General features: G+C 50.1%; 1 protein-coding gene across 1 annotated transcript in view; it reads right to left on the bottom strand.

Annotated features, from left to right (window-relative positions):
• LOC133155619 (protocadherin-16-like) overlaps positions 1 to 27592 on the bottom strand; it is a 55713-nt gene that overhangs the window by 6795 nt on the left and 21326 nt on the right. Inside the window, exons 3-14 of the mRNA XM_061281077.1 lie at positions 9184 to 9372; positions 8491 to 8722; positions 8181 to 8417; positions 7007 to 8035; positions 6342 to 6529; positions 6163 to 6259; positions 5918 to 6075; positions 3972 to 4821; positions 2197 to 2436; positions 1690 to 1815; positions 1038 to 1247; positions 54 to 920 (exon numbers count right to left, since the gene is read on the bottom strand). Of these exons, the coding sequence (XP_061137061.1) occupies positions 54 to 920; positions 1038 to 1247; positions 1690 to 1815; positions 2197 to 2436; positions 3972 to 4821; positions 5918 to 6075; positions 6163 to 6259; positions 6342 to 6529; positions 7007 to 8035; positions 8181 to 8417; positions 8491 to 8722; positions 9184 to 9372 (4423 nt within the window). The remainder of the gene's footprint in view (positions 1 to 53; positions 921 to 1037; positions 1248 to 1689; positions 1816 to 2196; positions 2437 to 3971; positions 4822 to 5917; positions 6076 to 6162; positions 6260 to 6341; positions 6530 to 7006; positions 8036 to 8180; positions 8418 to 8490; positions 8723 to 9183; positions 9373 to 27592) is intronic.

Here is a 27592-nt window from a genome sequence, read left to right as displayed (position 1 = left end):
TAATACAGAGCTTGACTTGGGGGGGGAAGGCCATTATCTTTGACCTCCCCTACCTTTTGCAGCGTTCTCCTGCAGACTGACGTCTCGCGCCGTGCGAGAGAAGCGAATCCCGCTGTATGTCTGCTCCTTGATATAAACAATGACCACCCCCAAGGACGACTGAGCCGGGGTGCCCTGATCCATGGCCTGCACGATCAAAGTCCTCTGGCTTTGGGTCAGAGCCTGCAGCTTCTCCGTGGCTTGAATGGCGCCAGTCAGCGAGTTGATGGCGAAGCCCCTCACCGGGTTGGCAAAGCGGTAAAAGACCGACCCGTTGGCCCCAAAGTCTTTGTCCTCGGCCCTCATGGTGGCCAGTATTCTTTGGTTCGACAGGCTGCCGGCGGAGATGTTCAAGATGAGCGGGTCCTGAATGAAGAAGGGGGCGTTGTCGTTGACATCCTGGATGTGGACGATGACCCGGGCGGTGGCGTTGCGAGGGTCGGAAGGCGACGAATCGGTGGCGCACACCTCAAAGGTGTAAGAGGCCGTCCGCTCTCTATCCAGAAGCGCCGCCGTGATGACACGGCCCGTGTCCCGGTCTACGATGAACATGCTCTCGGAGCCCCGGCTCAGGAAGTACACAACCTGGCCGTTGGGGCCCTCGTCCAGATCAGTGGCTTTCACGTCCAGAACCAAAGAGCCGACGGGCACGTCTTCGGACACGTCGGCCGTGTAGGCGCTGCTGCTAAACCGGGGGCTGTGGTCGTTGATGTCGCTGACGCTCACCGCCACCGTGGCGGTGCTGCTGCGGGGCGGGTGGCCCTGATCCCGGGCGACCACCGTCAGGCTGTATACGGCTCTCTTTTCCCGATCCAGAGAGCCGGAGGTGGACAGGGCACCGGATTGTCGCTCCAGGTGGAAATCTCCTGCTGGGTCCCCAGCTGCAAAGACAGCAAAGTCAATACGAGGAATACCAAAAGCTGACACAAATCTAACGTTGAGCGTAAAAGGGGCATTGGCGACTGCGGAGCTCGACCGTGAAGGTGTCGAAGCCTCGCCTGTAATTCTGTAGCTTATCACGCCGCCATCTCCCGCATCCTGGTCGGTGGCTCGCAGTGTGAAAAGGAGCCGTGGCTCCATGTTCTCCGGCACCTCCATGCTGTAGTACTGCCGTCCAAAGACGGGGGCGTTGTCGTTCTCGTCCAGCACGCGGACCCTCACGGTGGCTTTGGCGTAGTTCGGGGGAAGGCCTCCGTCTTTTGCATAAACTGAGGCAAAAAAAAAAAAAGCCTTTCGTGACTGACAGCAGCTTGAAAAGTCAAACACGAGTCGACGTGTCACTCGGAGCCATTTACGAGAGTAATGAGCCCGCCCATGTCTAACGACTCCAAAATGTTTTGGTTCCGTCCATTCCAGTGTGATTGCGTTGTGTTTGATCAGCAGCTTACGCAAGTTGCTTTTTTCCCCCTCTCCAACCGTTTTAATATAACATACATAGAAAATACTTTATAAATTACAGCCCGGCGCACTCGCTGAACTCGGCCCACTTTTGCGGGGGCGCTTGCGTCTCATGCAAATGAGCTCAAATGAAGCTAACAGGCATCACAGCGTGGGCAGGAAGGCCAGATTCCAATTCTGAACTACGTGGCAGACTTGCTCATCGCTAAGACACCGTGCGGCCAAACATTGACGGAACTTAGGAGGTGCTACCTGTGACGGTGTAGTACTCCCGAAGCTCTCTGTCCAGCGGCTGAGTGCTGGTGATGACGCCGGTCGCCGGGTTGATCGTAAAACCTTCCGCTGTGACGCAACCATACGTCACCTTCCCGTTGGATCCTTACGAGGGAAGAGAAAAAACACTTTGATTCAAAAAACATCGTTGAATTCTTCACTTTCAGACGTTTCCCCTCCCTTATTTGTTTGTTATTGGCGGCCCAAGCGACTTAGCAACGAGGACTTTCCAGGTGTCTGTCTGCGTGTCTCGTTGCGTGCCATTGCACAATGGTGTCTGGCGGAAAACTCGCATTGTTTACTCGGGTAATGACTTTTGGATCGAAACTTTTATTTGCTTCTGAGTCAAGCGGCGCGGAAATACACCCCCGCCCTGTGCCTTTATTCAATTAAAATCAAACAAAATCAGCACATGAGAAGATTGTTTGTTGGAGCGAGCTTTGTTTGAACTTTGTTGTCTGAAATGTGCAGCGCTTGCTTTCTCACCTTGGTCCAGGTCGAAGGCTGACACGGTCAACACGGAGGAACCTCGCGGTTGGTTCTCGGAGATCTGCGCCTCGTAGTGACTCTCCTCGAAGCGAGGGACTTGGTCATTGACGTCCACCACAAAGACGCGTAGCGGCTGGCTGGACGAGCGGCGGGGGGCGCCGTGGTCTTCTGCCACGATGGTCAGGTTGAAGACTTCCTGCTCCTCGCGGTCCAGCGCTTTGGAGATAGACAAGGAACCTGTGGGAGAGAGCCATTGGGAGATGATTTACTGCGACCAGTTCAGACCACCTCCAGTTAAACGGATGGCTGGACTTCCTGTCTTGTACAATGTTTGAGTCGTGACTCTTTGTGCAGGACAAGCATGAAAACATGTTGAAGTCATCAGAGGCAAGGAACCCGCAGAAAGTGTGAAAAGTTGCCGTGTGAGGTTGGGATAAAAGAAGGCACACACACACAGGCAGAGTTTTGCCTACCTGAACGCCGGCTGCGCTAGCAGCTTGTAAGCGTCTGGCCGCAATTTACGAGATTTTCCACAGCATCGCACGGCGGCCGTCCTTCGGGGGAGAAGCCGTAAACACTAGTTGGCTGGAGACACGCAACATCAAGGCCTGCCGTGCGCTGCGGAAATTAGGGGGCACTACGACTCTTTTGTTTTCATCCCTCGGATCACCGGCCCGCTTTTCAATTTGGCAACGGGAAAGAAAAGAGAAAGCCGACGCCGCTTTGTTTTGGATGCGCTCTCAGCTGGTTGTGCCTTTTAATCTGGTTCGTGTTGCCGCTTTGAATGTTTTCTTGGACCAGCTCCCCGATTCAGCTCCATCCCACTCGGAGCATTTGGGCTGTTTCGAACATCTTTTGGATGCGTTGCCGTGTTTTATTATTTTGAATTATTTCATGAATTTCATTTGAAATAGCCCTTTCATTGGTCGTTAAGACATCAAGCTGCCTTGACTTTCCAGCGTGGGGGGCATCGGTGGCAAGTTTACGGACGAGTGAGGGGGCGTGGCTTTTGGTCAGATACTGCCAGATATTGGCACGGAGGCGACGTTTAAGTTTGAAAACTCACCTTTGCGTTAGATTGTATTATTCCTACTAGTTTACCTAACGGGCGGAGGGACATTGTCAACACTTGTCAGCAACAAATAACAATCACGGGGCCCCAATCCCGCACGGGAACTCCAGGGCGTGGGCGGAGCCAGACACGCGTCTCCAACCCCACAACAAAGGCCGCACGACTAAACAGCCCGAGGTCAGCGCTTTGACTAAGCCACGCCGTCTCACGCAAGCGCACGCATAAACACGCCAAAGCCATCCCCCCCATTCTCTAATGGTTCCCAGAAGCCCGGTTCTTTGCTCTTTCATGGATGATGCCGCTTTGTGTATATGTGTTTCATATTTGTCAAGCCCTCTTCTTCTGTCTGGCCTCCAACTCAGTCACGAGAGGTAAAACAAGAGTTGCCATCCCCTCGCAGAGAATTACAAAACTATTTGCGGCGATGGCGGAGGGGACGAGGGGGGGGGGGGGAGCATCTTCTCGTTGTTCAAAGGTGAACAAGTTATACAGCGCCCAGAGAAATTCTTCAAAAAGAGAGCCGTGAAATGACATGAACAGGTGAACACGTGGGCCGGCCGTCTGCTGGAATGGAATTCGCAGCAGGTGGTGGAAATATAAAAAGGGAGCAAGAGATGAATGTTCCGCTGGCAATTTGAACATTTCAGCAATATAGATTTCTGCAGTAGTTCCCATATCGCATAAGTTTGGAAAACCTTACCGGTGTTGGGGTTGAGGCTAAAGGTTCCGCCCGTGTTGCCCGACTGGATAGCGTAGGTCACCCTGCCGTTCTCCCCTCGGTCCGCATCCCTGGCCATGACGTAGAGCGCCACGAAGCCCACCGGCTGGTCCTCCATCACGCTCACCGCCGCGGGCGAGACGAACACCGGCGGGTTGTCGTTCTCGTCCGTGACGTAAATCCTCGCCGTGACCGAGCTCCACTGCCTCTCGCTCGCGTCCGGGGCCGAGTCCGTCGCTTTTACCACCAAGATCAGACCGGGGTGGACCTCGTGGTCCAGCTCTCGGTTTAAAGTAAGAACCCCGGTGGAAGGGTCCAGGGTGAGCAGACCGGGGATGTCCGGAAACTGACGGAGGATGGAGTAGGTCAGGTCACTGTTGGGCCCGCTGCCGTCTTTGTCCGCGGCCTGGAACGTGAAGACAGAAGTCCCCGGCCTGACGCTCTCCGAAATGACCACCGTGACGGGGTCTTCGGGGAACTGAGGGGCGTGGTCATTACTGTCCTTGACGTTAATGTCCAGGTGGACCAGGGTACTGACGGGCGGAGCCTGAGAGAAATCGTCCACCTCGATTCTCAAGGCGTAGTGAGCGTCCTGCTCGTAGTCCAGAGGCCGGGCCAGGTAGACGTCTCCGGTCGAGCGGTCCACCACAAAAGTCCCGTCCCTGTCGGTGCCCCCTACCACCGTGTAGGTAACCTGGCCCTCCGCCGGGCTTTCTCCATCGTGAAGGCGGACGGAACCGACCACTGAACCCGGCTTGGCTTCTTCCTCCACAGAGTTGAAAGCCATCGAATGCGAGTTGCTCTTTGAAGAGGCTCTGCTGGTGCTGAGAACCTGCCATCAAAAAACAACAAAAAAAAAAACCCACATGAGGTCTACATGAGGGGCCGAGAGCACGAATCCAATGTTCCCCCGACAAAGCAAAGCCGGTGGCAAATTCTAATTTCATTTGGTACGAAACCAAAAATATGCTATGGATTTTGAAAGCGCACAGAAACAGATTTCGTGCACTTGCCGGCGTGTGTGTTTGTCTTCTCGGGGGGGAAATAAAAGCAGCTACAAGCGTCGCTGTTGTTGTTATTGTTGGCTTTTCTCTTTGAAATGGACTAGAACCACAGGCCGCTCACATGAAGCCCATTTCATTTGATACCCGTGTCAGTGTCGGGTAAAAAAACCACAAGCAGACTTATGACTAATCTGTCGCAAGCATTTCTCCATAATCTTTCTCCGGCGTTTTGCATCACTGAGAACGGTGTCAGTTATTTTCAAAACCGCCGACATCAATCCATTTTCACCGAGACATACGTAAACACGAATGAGTTATCAGACTAACCAATGTTAATTTGTCGGGATGACATTAGGGAGAGCGAAAGGACTTGAAAATGTAATTGGATTTTTCCACATTGGGAGACAGACACGGCCGGACGGCATTGCATCATAGAGGAACCGCAGCGCTCTTGACGACATGTGACATGACAAGCTATAAATTGCTTCCACGTTCGATGGAAAAAGTCAGCCCTTCCAGCTACCAATGTTGACCGACTTTGAAAATAAAGATGATTAAAGGACGTCAAATAAACGCATCAGCAGGCAAGAACAACACGGCCCTGTTTAATCCGATTATTAAATAATTATGTCTCGGGAAAAAGTGAGCTATAAATCGCTTTATCTGGCCTCTCCATTTTCCTGGAACCAATGTGTTCCTTCCTCAGTGTCAGCTTTCTCTTCTGGCTTCCAAATTAAAAGACGGCCTTTCAAAATAATACGCCGAAGAATGCCACTCAATGTAAAAGGGGGGCTAGTGTGAAAAGTCACCGTGCAAAACTTCCACACAGCTGCCACTCATCACACAAAACAGCTGCGAGTCTATGATTCACAAAAAAAATCCCTCACGGCGAGAAAAGCCCCGCGCGGCCGGCTGAGCTCTGACCTGGACGGCGATGGAGCAGGAGGAGCTGCGAGGCGGCAGTCCTCGGTCGCTCGCCGTCACCGTCAAGACGTACTCGGGCCGCTCCGAGTGGCTGAGGGGCGACGACGAGTGCAGCTCGCCCGTGTTGGCGTTCAGGAAGAAGCGCTCGGCCCTCGGACCTGGAAAGTTACCGTTGGCGTGGGAAGAGTTCAATGTATTTTAAGCTCAAAGGTTACTGTAACAATGTCTCTTTTCTCTTGCTGCACCTGACAAGGAGTAAAGTACGGTGCCGTTCTCTCCTTCGTCCGGGTCTTTGGCCTGTACGGTGCCCAGCAGAACTCCTGAAGACTGAGCCTCCGACACCTGTTCAGACGCCAAATGCTCATCAATAAAGTGACGACGGTCGATCGCTTGGATTTGCGTGTCGACGGGTTTGCGCTATGACCTGGAAGGTGAGTTTTTTCTCGGGCTGTCTGTGGACGAATGTGGGGGCATTGTCATTGTCATCCAGCACACTTATAAAGACAGTACCGGTGGCGCTGCGCGAAGGCGAGCCCCCGTCCTGCACGACCACCACCAGCTGGTAGCTGGACTGCTGCTCCCTGTCCAGGCTGGCCCTGGTGCTCATTTCACCTGGAAGACAAGTCAGGCTTCATGTTGAGACCGGAAAAGGATCGCAAATGAAAGTCTGCCCACCCGCAGAGTCAGCAGGCCAATTAGAGCGCAACGAGGTGCTGTCGCCGCTCTCTGAATTATTCACTGTGGCGGGCGGGGGAAGATGCAATTTCAGCTTTAATTGATTTGATTTCCGAATAATTCAAATGTTCTGTGTCGTCATAAATGTGTCATCGCCAAAGATTTGCATCTTTGATTTGCAGCCGTCCTCTGAGAACTCGCGCAATTGGCCTGGTGGTGACCTGATGTTATGAAATGATGAGGGGATGGGATTTCGGACAGCAATTTAAGCGTCTGAGGGCATCAGAGTGAAATCGAGTCGCTCCGTCAGGAGCTCGGAATCCGTTCCTTCCGCTTCACAAACATGCTCGACGCAGACTGGAAACGGAAGCCGTTCATTGACTGGCGACAAGTGCGAGGTGGGCGCCATCTAACCTGTGTGCGAGTTGATCTGGAAGTTGCGGTCGGGGTGCAGCAGACGATAGCTGAGGCGTCCGTTGGAAGCGCTGTCACGGTCGGTGGCCAGCACGCGACCGAAGCCCGTCCCCGCCGGCAGATTTTCCCTCACGGCCATGAAGACTCTGGGCCGCGCCAGTCGAGGCGGGTTGTCGTTCTCGTCCGTCACCGATATCCTGACGGTGGCGCTGCCGGTCTTCTTCAGCTGTCCGTGACCCGCGCTGGCCAGCACGGTGAGAAGATACATGTCCTTGACTTCTCGGTCCAGGGCGCTCTTCACAAAGAGCCAGCCGCTGTCCGAAGCGATGCCGAAGCCGGCGGCGTCGCCGTCCGGCCGCAGGTGATACGAAAGAGGACTGAAGTATCCGGAACCCGATGTTTCTCTATTAAGGGCCCGGACCCGAAGGAAGCGCGTATTGATGGGAGTGCCTTCTTTGAGCTCCACCCGGTAGCTGAGCGTGTCGAACATGGGTCCCTGGTCATTTTCTGCTTGGACGTGGACCACGAGCATGAAAGTAGCGCTAAGCTGAGGCACTCCGCCGTCTTTGGCGATTACTCGGAGATCGTAGCGGGGGACGCTCTCATAGTCCAGGGGCCCTACCAGTCGGATCTCCCCGCTGCTGCGTTCGATGCTGAAAGCTCTCTGGCCGCCGCTCGGAGAGGACAGATCGAAAGACAGTTGGCCGTTTGCGCCGGAGTCTCTGTCCTCGGCCTGCACGCGGTACACCGCCGTCCCCATTTCCGTTTGCTCGGGCACGAGCAGCGACTCGGAGGACGAGGGAAGGAACACCGGCGGGTTGTCGTTGACGTCTTGGATGGCGATGTGGACGCGGGTCTGACCAAAAGCCGGCGGGTTCCCGGTGCGGACTTGCACTTCCAAGTCGAGCGCCGGCCGGGCTTCGTGATCCAGGGACAGACGGGTCCGTAGGGTTCCGGTGTCGGCATCCACCGTAAAGTATCCCGTGGGGTCCCCGGAGCTGATGGCGTAGGCCATATCTCGGGGGAGGCCTGAAAGCAGAAGTTATCTGTCATTTCTCCAGAGGCTGCGGTGGAAGCAAAGATGCCATTTGTCAATTGGCAGAGTGCCGGAGAATGTCTAAACACAGTTGTCAAAGGGACATTCGGAATCATTCTGAGGTGAGATGGTTCCTACCTGTCTTACTTTGGGCTTGGACGCTACCCACGACGGTCCCCTGCAAGACGTCCTCGGAAACTGCAAAGTAATACTGAGCTTGTTCAAAGACGGGGGGCGCCACCGCACCCGCCGCCACGCTGATGTTGACCTTGGCGTCCACCAGGGCGGCCAGGCCTCCACCGTCCTGGGCTGAGATCACCATCGCAATGACCGAGTTGGCCTTGCCGTGGACGGAGCGGGAAAGAGAGATCACACCTGCGCAAACAAGATGGCCATCGCACGTCGAATGGATTCCTTGTGTGGAAAGTCGACGTTTGGATGTACCAACCCGTGTCTTTGTTGAGGGTGAAGTAAGGGGAAGACCCCCCTGACGCGGTTTTGTACGTAATCCGGCCGTTTTCCCCCGAGTCCGGGTCGTAGGCGACGACTCGGGCCACCGAGGTCCCGGGAGCGCTCTGCGAGCTGAGACTGACGGCGTAGCTCAGCGGGTAAAAGGTGGGCCGGTTATCGTTGACGTCCACCAGGTCGACCTTCACGTAGGCCTGCGTGCTCAGGCCCCCCTGTCCGAGAACGCTCTTGTTATTTTAGCGTGGATCGTATTAATGGGGCGGGTAAAAGTATGCTATGTATAGAATGAGCTGGGAGAACGGGCCCGGCGGGTCAGATTGATGGCCTCCCGTGGGAGGGAGAGAGAGAGAGAGAGAGAGGCCGGCCCGGCCCGGGCCGAGAGGTCTTTTCATTTGCAGCAAGTACAATGCACCCGTTTCATTTCGACCAGGTGGCAAAAAGAAAGAAGGCGGCCGTTGGAGCTAATAAAATATTACTGGCTGACAGCTGAGGCTTTTCTCCCCCGCCCCTTCTAATGGTTTTAACATGGCCGTCATTTGCTTTCATTTCTCGGCTTGTATTTTCATAGCAATAGCTGACATATCTGACGAGCGGGCGCTATGACACGTGCTACGTTGCTGGCTTTATGGGACCATTTAGTATCAAACGTATTTTTTTCTCCTCAAAAGCTCACCCCGTCCACCGCAGTAACCGTGAAGTCGTAGCTGCTCTGGCCTTGGTCCCGGTCCAGCGCCGCACGAGTGCAGATGACGCCGGTCTCTTTGTCGATGGTGAACTGGGAGTTGGTGGCGCTGTTCTGGCCCGAACTCAGCGAGTAGCTGATGGAGCCAAAGGAACCACCGTCCGCATCTGTTGCCATCACCTAGCAAGACGGACCAAGAATGATTATCGGATATTTTGAAAGTCAAACAAGGATATCAGAGCAGGTGCCGTTTGAAAGCATTTTGGACTCTTTCTATTTCGTCCATCCGAGCCAAGCGGGCCTTCTGGCGGGATGTGGGTTCTCGGGGAAACGGAGCAGGATGACTTCCCCAGACACCGGGAAGAGTGCCAGCAAAATGGCGTCTGTCTACAAAGGACACTGATGGCGGCGGTGGCGGCGGCGGCGGCTGCGGAACAGCTCCGTACCACACAGTGTGGCGCGTTCTACCCTGTAATGTCCCGCTTGTGGAGTGCTTTTAATAAGAGCGCGCTATCTACAGAGGGCTGCAAGTCGTAAAATTAGATGACGAGCCGTCATCTACTGCAGGGATGGATGCCTCTGGGGAACCGCCACCAAATAATCATTTCCAAGTGTTGGCTAGGGACGGAAGCCCAATGGAACCAAATGATTACGATTCAACCTGGCATGCTTATGATCAGCTCCGTGGAGGTGCTTATGTTGTCAAGTCAAGTTTATTTGTATAGCCCTAAATCATAAGCAGTCTCAAAGGTCTTCACATAGACAGAAATTGACAATTATTCTCAAAGCATCCCTGTTGTATGTACGGCACGGAACGCAAAGCCTTAAGAGCGCGAGTGGAAATGTCCGTCTGTTGGCATTGGTCCCAAAAAAGCAACAGGCAGAAAACAGAACCTGTTGCTCCAATGTCCAAACACCTGGAAAGTCATCAGGAGAGCGGCCAAGGAAAATAAGGTTCATCATCTCCAAGCAGACTCAAACCAAAGTGAGTGTGAGCAAAATCATTCATGTGAGGCGATGAAGGCTGGGAGGGGGCGAGGAGGGGGCTCGGGGGGCAGCCGTTCGGGCTCCACTCTGATGTTGGAGCAGCAGATGGGAGGCGCGCCTTGTAACTCTGAACAGAGGACGACTGGTGTGGAGGAGTGAGCGCGCCGGCCAAAGAGAAGGCTCATAAAGCACACCAGGAAAGGGGGAAGGAAGGAAGGAAGGAAGCAAGCAAGCAAGAGCCATAGGAGGCAGCCAGCTACTCCATCTTTAACGCACACTTGCACTTGAACAAGTCAGCCTGCAGCGCTACCTGCTCCATGTGTCCAAATGTTTACGATCAGAATAACGGACACCTTGATTGCACTCGGGAATTGTTTTCCAAATTTGCCCACAAGTGAGCAAAAACCTGCGCAACTTTTATCACGCGATGTAATGTCCAGCATGACTTCCATGCAAAAGCCTCAAACTTTCACTCTATGTTTGGATCCGTGGTGAGGACAATATGTTCCATGTGTTCGGGCCGAGACACGTCACAGATAACGCGGTGTACATTTGCATAAATAGCGCCGACCGCTTCCAGCCAAATGCCCCAAAGCTAGCTATCCTTTCCATTGGTAGCTTTGGCGGCGGCGGCGGCGGTGGCGTCTTCCCTCCAACAGCCCTCCCACGCGAGACCACGTGAGGTCGTATGCAAATGAAAAAGCGCTATTGGAAAATTAGCCAAGCCGCAAAAGGGAGTCCAATAAAAGACAAGCCTCTGGCCAAGTCTGGGGAGAGAAAAAAACAAATAATCACTCTTGTCACTTTCCCTTTGTCAACTTCAAGTACGTTGTGGCAAAAAAGATTCTGTAAAACTCCAAACAGCTTGCAAGAACACAGAGATTATTACAACCCATTGGAGCTGGGCATTCAAAGATGAAAAATAATCTCATGGATTGTCTTTCAGAATTTTGGGACATTTTTCCAGCAATGTTCAAATGTGACTTCAAACATTAGCAGTATGTTTATTAGTTCTTGTTTCACTAGGATGTCCGATGTCGTTAGTGGGCACATAAAAGTGTAAAAACTCTGAAAAGCAGCTAATAAAGTTGCCCTATAATTTCCAAAGGAGGGAAAGAAAAAAAAAAAAAACTCCATCCACCACTCGGGCCTCTTTCGGGGGCCCCTTTCTCCATTTTCAACGTATAGGCTCTATGCAAACCTTTTTTTGGATTGGATTAAAAATTGAAAAAGATGGCGACGTAATCTTGAGGTTTTCTCACCACACTCGGCAGACCGTGGGAGCCGTCCGTCTTATCGGGCGCCGTTTGGTAAAACGAGCTGACGGAATGCGACCGTACGCTGCGGTTCTCGACGGTCCGCTAAAGAGAAGCACATTGGTGGGACTCGCGTGTATATTTATCTTCAATATGCTGAAATTGATCAAGGAGCCTGACACGGGGGGGAAAAAAAAAAAAAGCTGACCTTGCATCTTCTCGCCTTTTGCACTTTGAACAGTGTATCTTTGTCTATTTTGATTTTGAAGGATAAAAAGGCCCATGATGAAAGTGAGTTTCGTTATGTTGGTTAGCGGCGGAATATTGGACGAAGGTCTTGTACTGGATGAAATTGAATTGCACTTTTTTGCAAAGTCCTTGAGGACGCCGCATCCTTATGTAGGTCACTCGGGTCTTCTTTTCCCAGGCTACCGTTGGCGGACCGAAGCGTGCGAAAGCCAACAAAGTGGGAGGTGGCAGAAAGAGAAGATGCTTTTTAATCACACGAGCGGCCCAGTCAAACAAATGGTTTCCACCGCGAAGGCCGGCCAATCAGGAAGGCGGCGGCGCCGCCTGCCAATCCAAATAGGCTGCAAAACGACGCGGCGCGTATGTAAATGTTTGCCCGCCGGGAGACTATCGAACGCATCAATCAAGGTCTCTTCGCAATCGGCGGTCCGAAACCTGCAAACATCGGGGAAGAGATGTCACGCCTCATCGGCTTTGTGCAAAAAAAAATCTCGCCGGCGCGAATCCTCTACGCGGTCACGGCTCAACCGGGTGCAGATGAGAACCGAGAGCGCATCCAAAAATACCCCATGTGTGAATCTCTTGAGGTTCAAATTTATGACGCTTTGCTTTTATCTCGCTTGGCTACCTGAAGGCAGCGTATACCTGAGGAGCCACAATGTGGTTTCGATCGAAAAAAGCCCAAACTGTTCCAGTGTCCTTGGATGAAGAAAAGATGTGCTGACTGGTAAAAAAAATAAAAGACTCTGGCCAAAAACTGCCCAAGCCGCATTCACAGAACTAACAAAGTGCTGTCTCTACACATGAAAATGTCATAAATGCTTTTGCTTTGGGAAATCTGCCATCAACAAGTATCCAGCCCTCCCGTCATTAAAGTCATGAAAACAAACATCTAGCACCAAGCCAAAGCTTAAAGCCAACCCCGAGCCCAGATTCACCTTACTCCAACTCCGACCGAGCAGTCTGTCGAGCTCCAGCGTATTCAAATACCATATTCCACTCGGACGATGAAAAACAATGACAACATCTCAGTCCAGAGATTGGCCACTATTAAGGGCAATCTGTTTGGAGGGTTCAAGTCATCATCATCAAATATCATTAGGTGACAGCTTCAAAGGCCAGTCGGAGAACATGGCCAAGGCAGAAAAGGTGAGGCGGGAAGTGTGAGCTCCAAAGAAATGGGAATGCGGCCAGACAACAGCTTTGGGACTGGCACAGCTGCTGTAAAACTGCTGCGGCGGCGGCTGCTGCTGCTGCTGCTGCTGGCCATGATGTTCTGGCAACACTTCTGAGCACAGAAGGCCAGAGACCCCCTGCTGGCACGCTAAATCGCTGAAGGAGCTTGGACACGTGTCCAGCGCTAAGCCTCGCAAATTAATATTTATTTGAGTCAACACACTTTTGGGCCAAGCTGAAGGTGAGTTGCAGGTTCTTTACCGATTGATTCCATCTAATTCAGGTCGTTTTTTGGAGGACTTATGTTTCTAAAAGTCCTGAAGTGACCATTGGCAAACACAACCACGTTTGTTCTATTTTGGAACGATACATCTCAGTCGTGTGAGCAAAACCAAACGGGTGGACTTTTAAGACACGTTATCATGGAACAGATTTCCGTCTATTAGCCGTCATCTGGCAATCGTTAATAACCGTCACGTCAAAGAGATTCGCCGTACTGGAGCTCGTTTTTATCTTTCGCCGGTCCCGACCAAAAATGCTCGGATGAATGCTCGGGCCCGCAGAAAAACCACCAATGGCGGCGAAATGGATTTGGCTCGAGTCGTTAGCGTGCGGGTCACAAATGAATTCGGCCCTCCGACGCCGCCTTTGAACTCTCCGAATGAAGTTTTGACATCAGCTCCCAATTAGCCATTCGCAGAGCGTCTATTGTACGCGCTTTGCTAACGCTACGCAGACACTGCACCAAGTCACGCTTATTTACGCTCTTCATAATTACAGAACAAAAACAGCCCGTGTCAGGATCTTCAATGTCCTTGCATGACATGAGCGGAACAATTAAGTCCAGATTTGCGGCGCTCGGTCTTTGTCCGGCCGTCCGGCGAAAACTTCCACTGCGGGACCGACGGGGACATTGTTGAGCGTGGCGGCGTAAGAATGTCAAGGTCGCTGAGAATCTCAATCAATCTCCTCGCAAGTATGCCAAAGGATCTCATCCAGACCAGGGAGGAGGATTGCGCATGATGCCAACAAAACAATTCACCGCCGATCATTCGTTAGCGTCGCTCGCTCCGTCGCTCGGTAGGGCCGAGCCGTTCCGAATGAGCCATGATTATCTTGGCTTTTTTCTTGGAGGGAGAAAAGAAACTTCCTGACACGGAGGCGATGACTTTCTGGGTTCTGGTTTCCAAATCAACATTGAATGTTTCATCTGCAGGAATGGAGCTGGCACATGTTAGCTTAGCGATGGACACAAGCTAGCAAGTGGGTGTTTTACTCGTGTTTCCATGAAATGTTCAGTCCGTTGGAATCAAGTTCCCATGGTCCACTCTTTCATATTAGAGTCACACTTATTTTTGTTGGACAGTAGCTGTAGTCTGCATTTGTTTTATTGCTTAGGTGGTCCCCAAAAAGTTCCAGCTAGAATGCCAATAATAGCTCGTGTTAGCAAAGATAAAGACTAGATTCTCTTTCCGATTAGGACCGATTCGGATTGAACCGCAATCAAGTCAGAGTTTGTCGAACTGGCGAGGAAAGAAATACATTCCTGTTGACGGGAAATGTCAATAAAAACGATGGGGAGGGAAATAACAACACAGCGGAGGCCTTTAACTTTCAAGTTCTTCAACGTAAATCTGGCCAGATCAATCTCTTGCCTGACATCATTGTGGTGTATACTAAAACTGTTGAGAGTATCCCAGAACTAGAAGTGGGTCGTGCCAAAAGTGCCACAATCCCATCATTCTTTCATTTTAGTGTTTAGTCCTTGTCAAATTTTGCAGGGGGTAAAATGGCCGGTATTTTTTTTCTCCAAACATTTATTGGACTTTCTAGTCAAAGTGAAGTGTCTGTCTTTCATCCCGGCCTTCCATCTGGAGACGATTAGGCATCGAACCGTTTAAGGAGAGTAGAGTTTCACAAAAAGGCAGAAAGAAAGTGCTGAGCAGAAATCTCTTGTGCAACTTTGACAAAACTGCAAGGATGGGCAGGGAAACAACATCCAAAAGCGCTCGGGCATCATGAAATGCCATTTTGAAATGATCTCGACATGCTAATCAAACCTAAAAATGATCCCATAATGATGACAAAGCGCCGACTCGGGACGAAAGAGCCCGCTCGTATTCAAGAGCAATATTTGATGTTTCGAAGAAGCCTTAGACTTGTTTGAAAAATAAACAAGCCCCCCCCCCCAGGGCAGGGCGCTGGGTCGCATTTGCGAGACGTATTAACCCATCGGCCACCTGGAAAGACGGAGCGTGGTTGGTCGTAAACTGGCAACCAGGCTCCAGCTCGAGACATTTGCCTGTTTATTTTCAAGGGGTCAAACAGGAGACGCCGACCTGCCGTTGTTATTTTTTTTACGCCTGCTGATTGCTGTTCCGGCCGTTGACAAAAAACAAAACAAAGAAAGAATATTCCTTTTTAGAATTATTTGTACAAAACACGTCATTTTGAAGAAGAAGAATAAAGAAATAAATTGCCAATTAGAATGATTTGTCCAAAACACGTCATAATCGTGAGAATTCTGAAAGGACAAAGTTGCCCAGCGGCGGCGTTTTGACTTCCAACATGTCTAGTAGCTGCCGTTGTCAATCTAAAAAACACATGTCTTCATTTCTGGGGACACATTGCAAGTAAATGCAAAAAACATGCTTTTGGCCAGGACATAAAGTGGCCTTAGGTCACACGGGAAGCCCACATTGGGAGATTTCCACGCAGGGCGAAGAGCCGCATTTAGCACCGGGAGATGCACTATCCAGTTTAAAAGTGAGGGCGAGGGCTATTTTAAGGCTGTTCAAAATATCAAACCTATATCCTCGTGCAGTCCTCTCGTACGGACACGAACCCTGGGATTCTTGCTAGGTTCCTGCCGCACTGATGTGGTTTTGCCTCAGCTTCTTCCCCCAGAGCTTGATGGGGGCGGGGCTTCCATACTCAGCACAGATGCGCTTGCAGATCCTGATCACATCCCCGTTCCCAAAGCTCCCAGAGCTCACTGGATAAATTGGACGCAGAATATTCATCACTGCGAGCAAGGTGTGAGGCATGACCGCAGTGCAGACTTCTGTCAGTGCGTCACTTTGCTCCGTCCATACCTGCAGTCCAAAAGCCTCCGCCGGAGGATTGAACTGCCTGCCTGCCTGCCTACCGTTCATTTGTACGTTTGGACATTCAAAGCAAAGGCGTGCTTTCATCCCATCGTCTTTTTCAATAAGAATGAGAAACACATTGCGCACATGCAATGTGAATCGTCTCTCTTCTCTGCACGTATCGCGGAGAAGATCTTCTCATTCCGACTCAGCATACATGAAAGAAGACTGCCAACGCTTGGAGCCACACGGGCTTTGTTGCTAAATTTGAGGTCAGCCTTGGGAAGGGACGACGTGGACGGTGCCAAACGTGCGGCGTGGCAAGAGCCAGACTCCTCTGAAGCTCCTCCACGCTTAATTTACACTGACAGTCCGGTCCTAAAGAAACGGCAAAACATCATCGCTCATTGGCCTTGGTTCTTCTGACAGCCGCAATTGGGAAGAGATTTACGCAGCGTCACTCACATTTTGACGTTTATTGCTATTGCTGTTTCATTCTTGAATGTTGGGAAAGAAACAAAAAAAAATCTAAATAGACACCCTGGGAAGCAAAAGGAGGTTGGTGCGTTATGAAGAAACGGAGACTCAACTTTGCTCGTCTCCGAGGACGTTTCCCCGCAAATAAACTCCAAACGGGAAGATGTTCTATATTTGCAGCAAGCCAAGCATGAGAATGTTTTACAATCAAACAACTAGCTATAAATTACGCATGAAATTACATCATCAGAAATCATCATAGGCAGCGTGCAGAACATGCTAGTAAAACTGCAAAAAGCAAGTTGAAATTTAAAAGCTCGGCTTTTTTTCATTTGGGCTGCTTGTTTAAATGAAAACTCCAGCTTGGACTGGCCCTCAAAATTCCCATTTGCAAAAGGTGTCGACTTTATTTGAGTGGTTTACTTTTGGTGCATTACCATCAGTGCCCAGATGACGGTCATTTACCAAGAAAATGTTTGCCAATTGCTTAAAGAAAATAAACCTACCAACTGTTTTAAGCTATGAAAAAAAATCAGGAGATACACGCAAAGCGTACGTACGTGATTTTTGCCTCACATCGTAATTGCGAGTCCCCGCCCGCGGCTACGGCTGCTCCATTTGCAGCGATGGAGTTGACAGACGTGGCTGCTGCTATGATGTAACTTGGAGCAAATCAAACCGCTGACGGCACAGCGTCACTTCCAGTTCGCAGCATCCTAACAAACGGCCCCGAGCTTCACGGGGAGGTCGCTCGGAATTTTGGATCTTGGTGAACGTCGACCAATCGGCCCGACGTGGCTTGACCTTTAACGGGAGGCGGGCTACGGTCCGGGCATCGGGCTCATCGGAAGCATCCACGTAAACAGAGCCTGTCACTGACTAGTAAACAGCAGCAAAGAAATGAAGACTGCGAAAAGATGGCGCCACCACAAGCGTCCTTCCTTCCTTCCTTCCTGTCAGACATTTACACCACAACATTTCAAACTGAAAATGGATGGAATGCGTGTCGCTCTGGCAGCGTGTTGATACGACAGGAGACTTTTGGAGCCCGACGATGCAAATATTTGAAAACAAGTTGAAAAAACGACATTCCTCGGTGAAAATATACAGTAGCCGCTCAGTGCTCAGTTTCATGCTTGCAGTTTGTCTGTCACAAATTCACCAATTTCATGATGACAACAGGCACACTTTTAAAAGTAGGTTGGGAAGATGTTTACTATGAGGACTAACCAAAGAAAAAAATAGGTCCCTTTATCCTTGACCTTAAACTTCGCCCTCCTGCAAAGTGGGTTAGGTAATCGTGGTATAATCCGCTTTGCTAACAAAAAGAGGAAAACACAAAATCATAAATGGACCTGTAGTTATGCTATATAAAAGTGCATCCTCTCTGTGAATGATAAGATGAATTTTTTTTTCTTTTTCTGAAGCCCCCCCGAAAACTGGCTGTATCTCCTTGACGGGATATTTATTTAGCTTTGGGCCAAATATTTACTGTAGGTGATGGGCTAATTATATTTTATCTTGCACACATGTCGAGTTTTGCTCCAAGTCGGCATGATTCATTCCAAACAATCCCCTCTCTGCGTATACATAAAGTAGTCGTCTCGTTTCTCCGTTTCCACGCATGGAAGAAGACGGCGCCAAACTTGCCCATTCAGACGCATTGGCCAAGTGGCTTATCTGCAGGGCCATTGAGCTTTCCGAACGTCATTGTACCATTGTGATGCTAGCTGTTGGCGTCACGCTTTCCCATAACCTTTTTCTTCTTAGATTTGTCAACTTGATAGGGTGGCTGGTTTTCATTCAACTGGAACCCGATCGTCCAAAAGCCCCCGAAGATGCAATTAGATCATGCATTCCTTTCGTCTTATTTGGGTCCGAGAGAGAGAGAGCCTCGCGCAGCTCCGACATCTTGCGCGCTATTATCAGCGCTTGTTTCACTAGCTCCTTGGAAGCGTCTCCCGGAGCAAATTGGACCCAGGAGTGGGCCGGCCGAGACCAAAAAGAGAATGACCTCGGTCGGGGGAGGGGCGGGACCACTGAAGGGGAGTTACCGTCGGTGGTCAGGTACGCCCCGGTGAGTCGCGGTTGTTCTTGGCCCGACCACGACAGTAAATATTATTCCAATCGTGCTGCCGTTGCACGCAAGCTCCTTTTTTTTTTTTTTTGCTTTTGCAGGATGCACACGAGCTCATTTGAACATGCACTCTCCATGACCCAGACAAAGTACACCCCCAAATTTGACCTTTGAGATCATTTCATCCTGTAGCAACGCTACGCTCAGTTCCTGCCAATTGAAGAATTAGCTCTTGGAATTTAAAGCAGGACACTTGACAAGATACATTTTATCATCCTCTTCGGAGGCTCAGGGAGCTGAATCGATCCCACGCCGCTTGCGTGAAGGTTAGCTGTCTGTACCGCTACGCTTTTTGGCTAAAAGCGAGACGGAAGCTTGCGGTGGGTGATGCCGCTCAAGTTAATCACTTCAGAAATGCTCACCACATTAACTCATTTGTTGAAGGTTAGAGACGTCAAAGACGTTAACCGGGTTGGTAGCGGATGACTTCAAAGCATTTCATAAACTAGTGATCCACAATAGCCCTATTGATCCTTTTTTACAATACTCGAGAATATTTTTTGCTTTCTGAGATTTACAAGCCAAGGCTGTCGCTAATCGGCTCTAATGGGGCAGAAAGTACCACCCGACTAACATGTGAGGTCCCGGGTCGAAGGCCTTTCAAACGGCCAGTTGGCCCCGACCTCCCTCCCGAGGGCTCAGTCTAGTCCTCATTAGAGCAAGCGGAGCAAGATGGAAATGGACGGCGACGACACCAAATAAATCACATGACAAGCCAGCGTAATCGTCTCTGCTGTTTTGGAATCAAAAGCCACTCGCAAGAAAGGGTCTTCAAAAAGCCACAAGAAGAAGCAGGAAGTCAATTGGCAAAGGTTTGAAATCAAAGAAGTCGAGTTTTTGCTTGTTGTTTTTTTTAAGCCGCACTGCACGCTTTTTTCGTGTACTCACGGGCTTCATCGTCCAGAGCCCGAGCTGCCGATTCCCTCCTTTTATTTCCACTTCAGGCACGTCAGAGCTAAGCCATTACTTTTGTTCAAAGCAGAGGAGGCGCCGTGTCAAGGTACCGTGCTTCATCTTCAGTCTTTTGTAAAAGCTCGTCTCCGGAGAGAAACCACAAAAGCTGCACCTTCAGCTGGAATCCAAGATGGCTGACGTAACTTCATGGCCTACAAAGGCATTTCCTTCCACTTCTAGCATCTGCGTCACGCTTCTAGTACATATATGTTGTCTACGAATCCTACGATGATTACACATCTGGTCGGCCGATGACCGCGTAAACATCAACACTAAGCCTGCTTGCTAACTAACCAAGTGAAGGACGGAAAAAGCAAATCGACTTTGGGTGCCCATTAGTTTGGTGATTGGTGAGTCTTTTTGTCCTGCTCAACAAAAAGTATTAGTCTTTCAAATAAAGGACACGACACCCAAACAAATGATGCCATTATGGCGCTGGTCGGAAATAAATCCCGCTTTGGGTCCTGAGGACAGATTTATCGGCGGGGGCGGACCGTGACGCAGGCTAAATAAAAGGGCCGGTCGTTGGGGGGGTCAAAGGGCACCGTTGCTCTTCCTATTTAGAACTCTGGGAGAGAGATCCGTTCTTTGGTGCGGGGCTTGCCGGAATTTTTCAAGACCCCCCTTAAAATTCAAGAGTGCTTCGACGAACTGGTCGTCCAGTCAGTTTTCCTTCAAAGCGTCCCGGCCGGCCGGCTTCTGTTGGGACCGTTCGTTTCTGTCTTGGCCTCTTTGAGAAGTCGTGTGCTTGTACAGCTTGAAAACATTCCCGTGATAATCAAGCGTGTTCCGCCTCAGCCGTGTTGTCTCACTTCTGACCCGAGCTCATTTGAATCCTCATCTGGTCTTTATTCCGACGGCTGAACGCTCTTCCCGTGGCACCTGTTTGGTGAAAAATGAGGCCCGGGTCGCTTTGTACTCGGGTCTTGACGCAAAGCAGTCGCCGGACGTCACGCTCCGGAGGTCCATGGTGTGTTACTGAGGACCTTGACCCGATCAAAGAAGGTTCTGCTTTGTTTGATGACAACGGTGGCCGCAGCAGAACGCCGGGGAGGGAGGGAGGGAGGGAGGGAGGTAGGGGATAAGATGCCCTCTAGACGCCTGCGTGCTGCTCGGGCTTTTCTTTGCGTCACTCCTGGGAGGAGAGCCAAGACAAGACGCAGCGTCCAGCCCTGGAGGGTCACCAGTTTGCAGCGGACCGGCTGGCCAGCGCTAAGCCCTAAGGCTGCCCTCCAAAGGGGAACTAAATAAACAAGGCAGCGTGCGGCAATAAACAGCGGCGGCGGCGGCGGGAGATGGTGCCTAGCACACAAAGAAGATGGAAGTGATGTTTTTCCAGGATTGACGTGGCGAGATGAGGGTCATTAACCCTTTCACTAGGCTTAGAAAAGCTGAGGGGGGGTGGGAGGTAGGGAGCAGGGTGTTGAATTCTTTTGGACTCAAACATCAGAAAACACGTACCGACTTTTTGGCAGATGTTCAAGACATTCGAATCTGTCAATGATGAAGAGTTCAAGATAAATAAAAACCAACAAGATTTGACCATTTCTGATATTAAAAGACGTTTTTCCATTGGAAATAATTTTACGAATCCGTCGTCTTGACGTAGCTGAAAAGCCAAAGATATTTTATGAGCTGACGACTTACAGTCGGGCAATTTACTGATGAAAAAATATTTCTTTTTCAGTTCAATTTGCAGACCTCCCTCGAAAAATCTCCCTGACACTCAGCAACGGTCTGGACGATCTGAAAAGTGCTGTCGTCTCGTCATCCCTGGAAGCTCCGCAACAACCAAACGGCCGCCGCCGCTTTCATGATTGCGTTGCTAGTCCTCCGTTAGCTCTTCAATCTTTCACTCGCCGCCATTTGTATTCATTTAGAGGCTGCGAGCCGGCGTTATGAAAACAAGAATTTGTCTAAAAATATTCGAAGGCCGCGTTGCGAGCGCAGGTGACGAGCGATGAGTTGTCAAGCCAAAGATTGAAAAGAAATCTTTGAGCCCGTTTCCTGAGGCCCCAACCTTCCAGCAGCTCCTTCAGCAACAAGTCTACAATGTTTTCCTTCCCTTTAACAGATTACATCAGCACCGCAAAGAAGTTAAACACTCTCACCTTCCGACGAAAAAACTCCAAATACCAAAGGAGGCATTTGTAAAGATTTCTGCATTGGCCCTGGATTCCAAATTGTCGATTGCGCTAATCCGCCGAGACCACATACAAAGCCGACAAACATTGTACTGAAGAATGCAAATGTGGGCTAATGAGGGATTAGTCGTAGCTTTTCCCCCCGAAGAGTCCCGAGGCTGTTTTGCGGCGTTCATAACGCTGGAGGAGAAAAATGGCATACACAAAACATATTGTAATCCCCCCAAAAAAGAAATAAAGGAGCCAATGGGAAGAAAGGGGGCACTGTGGATTATTGGCGAGTCATGGGATCGCTCAAAGTGTACCACCGGGATGACTTAAGCTCATTTGATGGGGTTCACCATTCTGATGTCACATGACGCTTTCTTGAAAGGAGGGGGAGAGGCTGTGTGTGCGTAGAAGCAGATCAAGCGCTCTTTAAAGGGATTAGTCATCATCTAGCTGGAAAAGTCCGATGAGAGAGAACATCAGGTACACGACGTAAAATAAAATAAAAAAAGGCATTCTGCTTTCAAGCAACTACAAGCGGCCGATTTCGACATGCGCCAGCCACTTTCTCATTTCTGCTTGCATTGCAAACTCCAGCAAAGAGATTTGATCAAGAGATTCAGTCTGTGATCAATAAATAATGAGCAAAGCGTTTACACTCCCACCCCCCAAAAAAGAAATCGTCTTCCGCCTTCTTCATTAAAATATTTGAAGAATACATTCAGGTTCCAGAACTTACTGTTTATTTATGTTAGTTACTATCACTGTTTTACCTAGTTAGCGTCACTGGACCACGCATATCAAGTTTGTCTTAATTTGAACTTGCTTCCATCCCACGTTCTCACATTTGCTCCATTCTTTGTGTGTGTACGAGTATATTTTGCACTTTATTTATTTGGCGCATTAGCCGAGCCTGCCATCTTTCTGTCACGAAATGGGGTCAATAATGTCTTCCAACTTTGGATGCTTAATGGCATGACTGATGCATAGTGGAGAATGGAAGGTCCTTTTATGTTGCCAGATATATGATGATGCCCACCGCGGTTCTCTTGTGCCGCAAAACGAGATTACTTTTCCTTTCGGGTCCATTAGGCAATTATCCGGGGGAACAGTTATTTCTCTGCCAAATATTCGCTTTGCGGATCAAAGTCTTTTGTCTTTGTGTGCTGTGCACACGGGTGGCCTGCGGTGAAGGACTTTGAGACTTGAGGGATTGCAACTGAAAAACACCCAAACTTGCCTTCTTGACAAAGTTACAGGCTGAATAAATGTGCTTTTTTGCTCTTTCACAAACGTCCAATTATGTGTTGTTTTGTTTGGATGTAATTCCAATACTAACCAGTAGACGGCGTCACATTAGGTACGGAACAATTTCTCTCTTTTGACAACTTGTTGCTATTGTTCTGCGTTCCCAACATTTCAGTTAGCAAGGGTGTGATGGAGTGAAAACGTTGCCAGAGGCGACTTCTGGCGAGGCCTCCCTTCATGTTTACGAGGCGTTTGTGAAACGTGATGATGTCACGCGGCGGCTGTGAAAACACGCCGGCCGCTTCGCTAGCTTTCATGACAATGTTAGCCATGTTAACGAGGGGCGAGCGGAGGGGGCGGGTGGATGTCTTTGCATGACAAAACTTAATGCTTAAATTGATGATGATGATGACATCCCAAATTCCCCATCTGAGTTGAGCAGAATTTGTTTTCAAGCCCCGTCGGTGGATGGTGCTGGCTGTGACGCCTTAACCCGTTGGACACGGCAGCAGCAGGCGAAAGTACACCTTCTGACCAGATGTGGCCATAAAAAGCCTCCTGAAACCCGGCTTGGGGATAACCACAGGGGCCTACTACTGGATTGGGCCCAACTTGCATGCTCGTTTTAATCAAAGGGGAAATGAAAGACTCGTTGCTTTCCGGGGACTAAGTGCGATAAGGGTTAGAGCGGAAGAACATGTTGAATTTTTTGGGGGGCCATATGTAGGGACTCAACATGGAGGAAAGTATAGATGTATACAGTCGAAAAACAGATGGGTCAATAATAAACCAAGGGCTTGGCTCTCGGCTGCCGCCTTGTTTTCGTTCTTTAGAAAACGCAACGCTTAAGTGATCATTTCTCACGCTTGCCGGCCAGACTGCTGAGTCATGTCAAATCGTCTAAAAAATATATAGATTGAGTTTGGAGGGATTTTTGCATGCAGTGATTTTATTTATTTTTTTTGAGGAAAAAAAGAAAATAGGATGTTGAGTATTTATGCAAACATTTGGTAAAAAATATTGAAATTGAAATGACACTCTTTACTCCTTTTTTCAAAAATATTTTGAGTAAGAATAGGCAAAAAATAGCCCACCAGCACACACACTTTTGTATTTCCAAAACTACTTTGATTCTTTTGACCCCACATCCATAAAAACACTTACACGAGAATTGAAGAGCTCACATGCTGTGTGTGTATTTGAACTGCCCCACAACTTGGTTAATTATCAACATGGTGTTGTTGAGTTGGGAAAAAAAAAATCTCCTCATTAAAAACATCAATCAAAGTGGAAGCTCCCTGTTGTTCCAAACATTGCCGCTCGTCCGGACTTCTCGGCATAACCGGTCGGCCGATGCGTCTCGGCTAACAAAAAAAAGAAACGCCATCGCCATCCGTCAAAGGCTGCTCAGGTTTCACCCAATCAGGTTGCATTTTGCAAGCCATTCATTTCCCTTAAAGAGACGCACGTGCACTTTCCCTGTGCGCACAAAAGCGGAATGTGCAACAATGACTGATATTGGAGCGGGCAAGCGGCCCGGACGTCACATCGCGTTACGGCCCGTGACTCATTTGCTTTTACAAACGAGCGCCAGTCAAAGTTCCACAAGGCGATTGTCTTACTGACTCCATCGTGTCGTCTCTGATGACTTTTTTTGAATCCAGTGCGTCCGTTTCAGGGCCTTTAGGGAAGGAACGGCTGCGGCAACTTCACGCGCCCCCCGAGACCCCCGCTCGCTCGCGGCCACGGGCCTCTCCGGGCTAATGGATGAAACAGATTGCGGCGGGGCCGACATGAAAGAGGAGCTGCAAGGAGGAGGGAGACTTTTTTTTCTTTTTTTTTTCTGTGTCAGCTTTGTTTTTTTCTCTTTTGTCCATATGGAGAAACATTGATGAGGATTCCTGAGGCACACTATCAAGCAACTTGGTTTGACTGGAGCCTCCCGATCCTTGGCCTTTAACCGCGCTAATGGTCCAAATTGCAATGCTTGCTTTGGGACCTTTCGGCTTTAAGCTTGTGGTTCACTTTGCATTTGGAGTAAGAGAAGAAAATGGTTTTCCGTTCAAATGCAACAAACAAGTCGATTCAACCTTTGTGCATTTGCCATCGCCGATCTTGACTGCGAGAAAGCCGGCTTGAATCTAAAATCAGTGAGCGCCTACGCATTAACGGTCTCGGCTCGAGTCGGCCTCGGATCACGGCGGTGACGACGGACGCGTTTGTATTGGACAACTGCGGGATTAGGCCGAGAGGCCTCGGAGGGAGCCCGCGCCCGGTCGTATTTTCACAACTGTCGTCCGCAGATTAGCGCGGATGACAGACGGCGTGCGGCCGCTGTGCCCGAACCTGAGCAGCGTCGGCGAGTGTTGTCGAACGTGGGAACGGGCGGACCTTCGCCTGGCTGCCAAAGCGGTTCTCATTCACCGCCACTACGAGGGGCGCATTCTTCAGCTTGACATGCCGCGGAGTCGGTGCCCGGGCCTGGAATGCGGGGTGGCCCCTATTGTCCGGGGCAAATTGAGCAGGCTAATTCGCTGCTGGTGATGCCAATTTCACATTCTTCATTCCAACCAGGTAAAAAAAAAAAAAAAATATATATATATATATATATATATATATATATATATATATATATATCGTGATTTTGGACACCCGTGTGATGAAATATAAAGGCAGGCTCAATGACTTGTGCCGCATGGAAATTCTCAAGTTTATTTTTAGAAACAGACGGACGGGAATTTTGGAATCCGCAGAGGTTCAAAATGAGCTTTGATAAATGGCGGGCGCAGGTGGCGCAGTACATCCGCTGCTAGCAAACGTAGGAGCCAAGGTGAACCCGCTGCATCCTGCAGATAAAGATAATAAACCGCCCTGCACTGCAGCTCCCTCTTGTTGTTTTTATGAGGGAAAATTAAATTGACTGCTTGGCACACGCTGGCTTCCAAATAGATTTTCACGCGACCTTGTCGTACCTACGCTAGGCCGCCATCATTTTCAGACAACAACTCCGATCGGATCGTTCAAATCAAACGAAAACATACTCAGCGTTTATTTCTCTTGAATTAGCGCTATGTCCCGGAACAGCATGAGAAACAAATGAACTCGAAGGCAACGTGGACCGACCCCCGAGGCTCGGCCCGCTGGCACTCACAATCTTGGAAAAATATTGTTCTGCGGTCTCGCCACACTTCTGGACTAACTCAAGGTGACACCTACTTTGAATGCAAAAAAAAGCCCAAAACGAACACACACACACACTTCAAGACACACAAACGGCAACATCCCCAAGAACGGGAGGCCTCTCCGTACTCTCTTACGTCCCGGAGGAGTTTGGCGCCACAAACAAGACAAGGGCCAGGATGCAGGAAGTGCACAGAAGATGTCACGTCGGCTGACTTCGAATGTGCCGAATCATGCAAAGTCAACGAGCGTGTTCTTGCAGAATGACATCACTTGGGACCAGGCCTTTGGCTCGCAGACACAATCAGGAAGGATTAGCTAAGCAAACAATAAATTATCAAGATACGTGCAAGTGCCTTTGCGGCTGTCTCGTCCATACTAATGAAACGCTGGAGGGAGGGGCGGGGGGGTCGAGGAGATACAAGGGGCTCCGATGAGTGTGCGCAGCCATAACAAGGCATACTTGCGAGGCGAGATGAGAAGCAGCTGCTCGTCTGGCTGCACTGGAAACCGACGCAAATTCAAGACAAGAAGGATGTTTGGGAGCGAGATGTTTAAATTTCTAGCATGCATTTTAGCATCATGACATGACGGCTATTCGCATTAAAGCTCTCAAAAGACATTGGGGTCATATGAAACATTTTTCAATAGGTTGGATGGGATGAAGAATTGTCATCGGATTTTCCGCCGTGGGATTTTCCTTTGCTTGTGGAGCGTGGGCCAGTTGACCTCGCAGCTGTCCGTCCGTCCGTCCGTCCGTCGGGGACATTCAATAATGCCGCCTTTCCAGCAGCTGCCTCCAGATGATCCATTTCTACGCCGTGCGTAGGCCGCGAGGCAAGAACACATCATTCACTGCGTTTTTTTGGGTTTTTTTCTGCTCGGCCTCATTTCAAGTGGCTTTATGTGGACACCTCTCATTTCCTGCGCGGGGCAGACATCCTGCGTCTCGTAATCCCTCCTTCGACCTTGGCGTGGAGCGAGCGCTCGGGCGGGGGCCGGGCCGGGCCGCGTCTCTCCCCGGCCGGCTTTTTAAAAGAGACTGTTAATATTGCATTTGATCCCAGGTTTTACTCCTCAAAGCGCGGCGGATATGATCGGTCTTAGGGGCGAGCGGCGCTGATGGCTGAAGGCCGTCCCGTCCCGCCGTGACCCGCCGCTATCATCTGGCCATGCCGTGACTTCAAGACAAAGCGCTTTACGGACAAGACCAACGCGGTCGGTCGCTCGGCCCACGATCGCTCGGACCGCGTTTGGCGATGTCATTGCTGGAAGGGATGTGATCCTTTGCTGGTTTTCCATATCCTGGCCTTTGAAGTTGACTTTTCTTATATTGGCTGATGGCTCGGCGCTTTAGGCAGTAGCGGATTTGCAAGATCCCGATGAGAATCTGTCCTTCATATGTCAAAGGCAAAAAAGGTAAGCAGAGCTGCATAGACTCCGCCCCCTCATACGGCGGCAAGAGCGAAAACGGGGGTGTGCGCCGTCATTCTCGGGGTATTTATTTCCAAAACA

Source organism: Syngnathus typhle, linkage group LG6 (genome assembly GCF_033458585.1).
Source record: "Syngnathus typhle isolate RoL2023-S1 ecotype Sweden linkage group LG6, RoL_Styp_1.0, whole genome shotgun sequence".
Taxonomy (NCBI): Eukaryota; Metazoa; Chordata; class Actinopteri; order Syngnathiformes; family Syngnathidae; genus Syngnathus; species Syngnathus typhle.
This window is presented reverse-complemented; position numbering and strand designations above follow the sequence as displayed.